Raw genomic sequence first — 8,096 nt, 5'->3', positions numbered from 1 at the left:
TATGCAAAGCTTCCCACACAGCGACGTAGATATGTGGGGGCGTGTTAGAATGAGCCATTTTAGGTAGGCGTGGTTAACTCTTAACTTTTATAAAGAATATCTCTTTGGATTTGAGACTTAATCTTTGCAACTTTACAGATCTTCTTTATGCACCAAGAGCTTGTAATACTTCAAAGAGAAACGAAAAATTAATCGCATCATATGACCCCTTTAAAGATGCACACATACGCCTCCTTCGCTTAAAGCTGCATTCCGTAATTTATTTTGGTTAAAAATTATCCAAAATCAATATGTGAGCAAGTACATAACCAGCCAGTTTTCAAATCTATCGCCTTACTTTAGCCCGATTCACAACGGTTAGCTTATAATATGTTTTCTAGTTTCAGTGGTACGGTAGGTTTTCGCGGGAAATTCGAGCATGATGCCGCGTCATTACATCACGTCTTGTTGTCCCGGCTACTAGGCTATCGCATGTGAGGATCCTGCAGGTGGCGGATCATTTATAGCCTTTTCTCAAAGCAGCTAGAATAATTAAATGTATCATTTTGATGGCGGATTGTAATCCAGAAAGGATTGTGTTTATGAAACATGTGAATGAAATGAAATTATATTGCCGTTTTAAATGTGCTTCTGATTACAGGTAGCCTGGGATTACACAAGATTTGTATTTTAAAGACAACCAGTTCGAAGGAAGAATAATTAGCTTTTTGGGTTAAAAGAATTTCTTAATATGAAATTCGAATAGTATGACAGTTAGAGATTAGACTGTACAGAAATTGAAATCTACACGCTAATACACACTATACTCCTATAGTCATGTAATGCTGATGTTGTTAACATTAATAATTTGAGAAAGTATAACTAATAATAATTTGCATGGTTTGATGTGATATGAGCTAACCGATTTTTAGATTAAATCATATGGCGCGATTTATTGTAATGCTTTTTTCCTCAGTTGGTCAGAACAAACGTGGCAGACTTGTTACTTGTTTAGATATACAGTGAAAATTCTTATGTGTCATAAATTCAAAGACGTAGGCTAGAATCTGTGATTGCAAAGTACAGTAAATATCCACACTGGTGCGGTGACTGACTGCCACACATACTCTTCAAAACATTAGATTCATCTGCGCTGGAGCCGTGCCGGTGCGCAACCCAGGCAAGGAAGATAATTCCACAAACAGCTGCAATTGCAGGTTTTCAAGCAGAAATGGCGACAAAGAGGCAAAATGTATGGACTAAAGCTTTAAATATAGCCATAATCCCACCAAAATCCATTGCCATGACTTATCGCGAGAGGAAAAAATTACGTTTTTGTCGCATAACATCGGTTAATGGAAATGCTGTCATTTCGCAGTACTTTTTTATCGACATTTATAAAATATCGCCAAAATTTTGCGCAAATCTGTAATGGAAACGCGCCTACAGTTTAGATTGTTTATGATTATTTGCAAATCGCCTTTCCTATTAATATATTTAAAAGTATAATGCCCTAAAGGAAGCAACTTGAGATTTCTGTGAAATAGTTATTTTGTCTAAAAGATAACTTTATGAAAAGGCTTTAGGTGTGTTCGACTTAAAGCAGACCGATCGGTGTATGACATCTAAATACCGTGAGAGCTGTCTGCTCTCACGGTACTTTGTCATACACCGATCGGTATGAGGTGCGTTTCCCAAAAGCAACTTTGGTCGCAGGTTCTGTCGTTAACAATAGAGTTAAATGGAACTAATGACCATAGTTGGCTAACAATGGTTTTGGGAAACAGCACAGCACTGCTTCAAGTCGAACACAGCTTTTGTGTTAGGAATGGCGAGTACCGGTGTACCGACGAAACATGCTACCTATCAGATTGTGGTACCAAAAATATATTTGCATATATGCAAGGGTAAGTTTAGGGTAAAGGTAGGTATGGACGGGTAGGGGTAGGTATGGACATTAAAAAAAGCCTCAAACCACATGAACAAGATGTTGGTAGCACAATCTGATAGGTAGCATTTTTCGCTTTCAATTTGTGCTACCTATCTTTTTAATGGGAGGTAGCACAATCTGAGCAGGTAGCACAAATCGTCAGAACACTGGCATTAGCAGAGAAGAGAGGGGCGGGTGAGCAGCAGCTCATTATCACTTAAAGAGAGACATGCACTGAAACGGTCGCTGTGAACAGAGCTGTTTGACAAGGTAAAAGGGTGTTGCTTTACATGACCATTGAGGAATTTTAACCAAAGTATGTTGCAGACATTTCATGAAGACCTTAAAAAATCATACCAACTTGTGGAAAATGGGCATCCGATTTGCCCTTTCAAGATATGTCATTCACAGAAGTAGAGCTATTTGAATATTTGTTTTTTTGACTTCAGGAGTCCTTCAGTAAGATGAAACCTGTCATGCCAATAAATACTGTAACCTCTACAAGCAACAACACACCTACCCCAAAACATCGTGCCCCCAAACCTGCTCCCTCAGAGTCCAGCTCATCAGCGAAGACCAGTACTTCCAGTGGTCCAGCGCAGACAATCACCAAGATCCCCTGCTCTCAGTGTTTGAACTCATTCTTCCACAGACCAGAGCTGCTGGAGTTCAAGGTACTCTTATCAATAATCAGATACTGACGATCATTATTTTAAAGTCAATATACTGATATATTGGCCATTTATTAGATAGCAGTCTACATTTTGTGAAGCTGGTTACCAAATTAAAAGAAAAAGTAAGAATAAATCTGTAATGTTAAAAAAATATGTTTTTGCTATGGACAAAAATCTTGAAGAAAATATTAGTTTTATTCCATATTTATTTTTTGTTTAACCGCTAGACCAGCTAGAAATAAAGTGAGATGTTACTTATTAATTATGATGTTTAATAAGATGTTTTTGCTATGGACAAAAATCTTGAAGAAAATATTAGTTTTATTCCATATTTATTTTTTGTTTAACCGCTAGACCAGCTAGAAATAAAGTGAGATGTTACTTATTAATTATGATGTTTAATAAGATGTTTTTGCTATGGACAAAAATCTTGAAGAAAATATTAGTTTTATTCCATATTTTTTGTTTAACCGCTAGAAATAAAGTGAGATGTTACTTATTAATTATGAGTCTTAAATATATTAGCATATTTGACTAATTAGACCAGTATCAACAACTTTAACATGGTCTAATAATTTGGGCAAAATTGATAGGACTCCTGATATATCACACATTTATATTTGTATTGTAGCGTTTATAATTAACATTCTTACAGTTTAATAATCTAAACAGTAGTTTGTATTTGTCAGCGATTGAGCAGTTGACCTTAAACCTAACTGGTTGCATGTTTTCTTGACCTTTCAGAGGAAAATGTACGCTTTCTGCAATAATAGTTGTATTGAGGAGTTTAAACAGATCAACAATGTCATGGCTCGCTGTGAATACTGTAAGATTGATAAAGTTGTCAAGGAGGTGAAAAGGATAAACAAGATTGACCGCTCTTTCTGCAGTGAGGGTAAGTACTAAGAGCAAAATAAAGATACTATTAGCTGGTAGTTTTTCTTTTTGCTTCAGACATGCATGTCTTGATCAAGTTGTGGGTTATGACATCACAATTACTTGTTTGTTCATCCCTGTACAGGATGCAAGTTACTGTATAAGCATGACCTGGTCAAGCGCTGGGGGAAAAAACACTGTCGCAACTGCTTTTACTGTAGTGGATCCGCTCAGGCTCTGGTGACTGAAGTTATTGATAACGTAGAGCATGAGTTCTGTGGGAACATATGCTTATCACAACACACCTTACTGATGCGTAAGGTAATATTTTATCTCTTGGTTTATTCTGAGAAACAATTTGCGAGGCTGTTTTTTGCTGCAGCGTTACTTTTAAGACATTATGCCGTGGATTTGGCTTTCAACTCACAGCAAGTATATTTTTGACAGGAAATAAAGTGCTCAATGTGCAGGCAGGCCAAGAAGATGATGACGGAGACTGTGAAATGGCTGGGTGAGATCAAGCATTTCTGCAGCTTGCAATGCTTGATGTTCTTTTGCAGTCTGCAGGGAACCACTGGGGCAGTCAGACCTGCAAACAAGACTTTGTCCACACAAGGTATGTCTTCCTGTAGATTTATGAGGATATTTGTCCCTTTTGTCTCTGTATCTTATGACTGTTAATCTTTGGGTGATTGTTTTCCTCAGGGACAAGCCCAGCACCATCTCCAGGCCCTCAAACTACAGTTAATCACACACCACTGGTAACTAAAGAGGCCACACCGGTCATTGCCAGTATTATATCACTCTCAGGTGTGTCCAATGGACAGCCAGGTGTTTTGGGGAACAGTGTTCTGCAAGGTGACTAACCTCTTTTTACTTCTTAATCATCTCTGTATATTGAGGGATGCACACTGTATTAGTGTTTATTGTCATACACACACTCTATTGTCATATCGTCCTATCGTCAGCCTGTGAAGTCGCCAATACACAATACTATGATGCTAATTTATTTAATTAGTTACTTAGTTTAATTACCGGAAAGTGAACCAACACCAGCATAAGGCTAAAAGCAGCCTAATGTTTTTAATATGACTGAATTTGTATTTAACATGATAACATTTTAATACAAACATAGCAAGTTACTAATTATAATGCTTTTACGTTTCCTCAGTTATTCAAAAAGCAGCTACAGAAAGCGAGCAAAGAACATTTACATTACCAAAGAGCATCATCTAATGCAAGTATGCTCTTTTAAAAACACTCCCGTTATAATCAGTGATCACTATCTACACTGTATGATGAATAAATCTCTTGCACTGCACACATCTGTGGCGCTTTATGGCTCTGACACGTCCACCGGAGCTGATCGCGGCCACTCTTTCAATGCTCGTTTTTATACCAGGTGCGCTGCGGCACGTTTATGAAGCATTCCATTAGCACTAGCAGCTCTCCACGCTGCATCGCTAAAGATAGGTGCCTAGTCCATTTTTGATGGATAATAATAATAGTCTTGTTATCGTCAAAGGCATCAGCAACAGGCTCATCGATACACAATACTATCGTCTATCATCACAACCCTACAGTGTATACCATATTTTATGAAGATTTATTATATTTATTTTATTAAAGTATGAATGTATATTATTTGTATTAGTTTCTTTATTATTATTATTATTTTAGAAATTGATTTTATTGGATATATCTACTATCAAGTTATAATGGATTCTGTGCATGCTCATTTCTCTCTTTACATTTGTATTACTTTTGCCATTGTCTAGCAGTCATGTGATAACTATAAATAAACTAACTAGAACCTATAAATAAATGGAATCTTTAGCAAATCTCAAAATGAATATTTATTTTGTTCATACTGTAATATTGTGATTACTTAAATTTTTGTGTGTGTATTTGGATAACATCATGTTGAATTTTATCAGCCATAAAATTAAAGTAATTATGAGCTAATCAGATCTGTCAGAATTTTATTATCAGTGCCTAAACAACACGTTGCTAGTTACATAATTATGACATCTGTTGTCAACGCTTTTTTCTTTAATAGTTTTTTTGGCGAACTGAGGAATGAATCAACTATTTTCTGTGACGCATCTCTCACGTTTACCTTTTTGTTTCCTCAGCCTCTGTTCCAGCTGCTACAGCAAAAAGTTCAGGAAATGTGAGTTTTTCACAATATCAATAATCCAGCTGAAGTTCCTTTTGAAATGTGAATGAAAATCAACCAATTATCAATCGTTCTCTGTGTTGTCAGGCGGCCAGCACACAGACAGACGGTGCGAAGGCTTCTGCGCCAGCACCTCGAATCCTAAAGAACAAAGCCTTGCTTTGTAAACCATTAAGTCAGAACAAAGGCACATCTTGCAAACCCAATGTCTGCGACATGAATACACAAACAGGTACTAGGAAGCACTGTTGCAGACATGTTTCTTTTGGGCATTATGTATGCTGACACTCCCATGTGTCGGCATATGCATCATCATGTGTCTCTTGACAGTGAACATAACAAAGGTGAAAATGAGAGGAGGCACTTGTTATAAATGTCATGCTTGCCTTTTGTCCTCTAGATGGACCTTCCGTGATAGTGCTGCCTGTGCCAGTGCCAGTCTATGTTCCACTTCCCATGAATCTCTACACCCAATACACTCCGAAGTCTGTGGGGCTTCCGCTTCCGGTGTGTATCTCTACCTCTTTTGTCCTTATACTCATCTTTGGATATTAAAACGATTAAAGCTGTATGCATATTTGCTACCAGAATCAGTATGTTAATCTATTAATGAGTGTTACAATATTTTCATTGTTAATGAAAACTAAATAAAAATATTTGTGAAATAAAAAACTAACATGGAACTCTAAACAAAAATGTATCACTCAATTTTAAATAATAGTATTGTGACTAAAATAACAATAGATGACTGAGAAATTTAACCCTGTTATACATTTTTAAATGATGGCTCATTAAAACAAAAACTGAAATCTGAAACTAGAAAACTAAGTAAAGGAAATAGTAGTGAATCCTAATGAAAACAAGACAAAATTAATAAATAAAAAATAAACACTACATGTTTAAGGATAAAGTATTATAATCTCGAATCAATGTAATCATTTCAAATTAATTGCAGATCATAAATTAGATTCACAGGCATCCCAAAGACTCTCCAAATTACACCATTAGTATGTACTTGAGTCGTCATGTGTCTCTTGTCTGTTTATGCAGGTTCCGGTGCCCTTGTTCTTCCCCACTACTCTGGACAGTGCTGAGCGCATTGTGAAGACCATTCAGGAAATCAAAGAGAAGATCCCTGATGACCCTCTGGAGGCCGTCCTCATCATGATGGCAGAGATGGTGGCTGAGGATGCAGAGAAGGAGAAAAACATGATTGTTACTGGTAAATTAGGGACAGTTGGAAGGTTTTTAATGTTCCTACAACTTCTGATATTTTTAGTTAACACACTGATCGACTTGATCAATTAACTGGTTCTCGCCATGAATATAGCCATAGCCATAGATGCTGGAATAACGTTAAGAAGAAAATAAACAAACACACACACTGTTCGAACAAAACTTGGGTTGTTTGGGCACTGCACAGGCTTTAAACTTTAAGAGATGTAAAAAAGATATTGCAGGTGCACACACACACTTATTTTTGTTCACAAGCCTCCTGTTTTGTTATTCAGATCAGACTAGTAACATAATGGACGACCTTGATCTGGAAGCCTTATCTAGCAATCTGAGTTGGGAGGAGGACTCTGTGTCTTCTGCCCAGACATGGGATCAAACCCCTGAGCCTGAGAGGCCTCCTCCATCCAGATCTGCCACACTGACCCCCGTCTCCACCGCAGCAGAAGAGCCACAGATGGACTTGGAGGCCGATTTCCCAATCGGTAAGAGCTTCTGCTGTGGTTAAGAGTTGTAAACATACAAGCACAATTCCATTTTTTATTATCTTCCATTCATATTTCATGCATCTTTATCTTTTCATATTTCAGAGAGCATTGAACTTTTCAGAGAGCCAACACAAACGGAGACAACAGATTCTGGCAAACGGAGATCTCGCAAGAGAAAACATGACGGCTTCCCTCAGAAGAAAAGGGTAAGAACAGCTAAAGCAGAAATTTTCTTGACTTGCCACCATAATTTCCACTAGGGATGCACCGATACGATACTGGTATCGGTATTGGGCCCGATACTGAGCTCTTGTACTCGTACTCATACTCGTTAAAATGCCCCGATACCAAACGCCGATACCACACAGCATGTGATCAGTGCCATATTCAGACAAAGAAACACCGACAACAGAACAACAGACAGCAGAATGGAGTTATAAGAGATTAAGGATGTCTACGAAGTATATGTATGCAATGCATATAATGTTAAACTTTCAGTATTAACGTCTGTATAGCTGATGTGCGCGAGCTACAGTTAGGAGATTTATAACAAGTGGTTCCCTGCATTATTACAGCAAAGCGTGTGATTACAGAACTAAGCCACTGTAATGGAGTAGCTCTAATGCAATTAAATTAAAGATGATGTACCATAGAGCAAGAAATGAACAGTGAAAGTAACAAAAACTTGTAAAATACATTTTAATGGGCATAATTAAGTGTGAAAATAACCGAAGGAT

General features: G+C 37.4%; 1 protein-coding gene across 1 annotated transcript in view; it reads left to right on the top strand.

The window, feature by feature from the left end:
* The window catches only part of LOC107669919 (zinc finger MYM-type protein 4-like), a 31,823-nt gene that overhangs the window by 17,189 nt on the left and 6,538 nt on the right, over positions 1–8,096 (top strand). The window contains exons 11-21 of the mRNA XM_016462356.1: positions 2,359–2,583; positions 3,328–3,478; positions 3,605–3,780; positions 3,907–4,075; positions 4,165–4,317; positions 5,595–5,632; positions 5,726–5,870; positions 6,039–6,145; positions 6,689–6,860; positions 7,150–7,356; positions 7,462–7,565. Of these exons, the coding sequence (XP_016317842.1) occupies positions 2,359–2,583; positions 3,328–3,478; positions 3,605–3,780; positions 3,907–4,075; positions 4,165–4,317; positions 5,595–5,632; positions 5,726–5,870; positions 6,039–6,145; positions 6,689–6,860; positions 7,150–7,356; positions 7,462–7,565 (1,647 nt within the window). The remainder of the gene's footprint in view (positions 1–2,358; positions 2,584–3,327; positions 3,479–3,604; positions 3,781–3,906; positions 4,076–4,164; positions 4,318–5,594; positions 5,633–5,725; positions 5,871–6,038; positions 6,146–6,688; positions 6,861–7,149; positions 7,357–7,461; positions 7,566–8,096) is intronic.

This window comes from Sinocyclocheilus anshuiensis, unplaced genomic scaffold (genome assembly GCF_001515605.1).
Source record: "Sinocyclocheilus anshuiensis isolate Anshui unplaced genomic scaffold, SAMN03320099.WGS_v1.1 scaffold253, whole genome shotgun sequence".
Taxonomy (NCBI): Eukaryota; Metazoa; Chordata; class Actinopteri; order Cypriniformes; family Cyprinidae; genus Sinocyclocheilus; species Sinocyclocheilus anshuiensis.
This window is presented reverse-complemented; position numbering and strand designations above follow the sequence as displayed.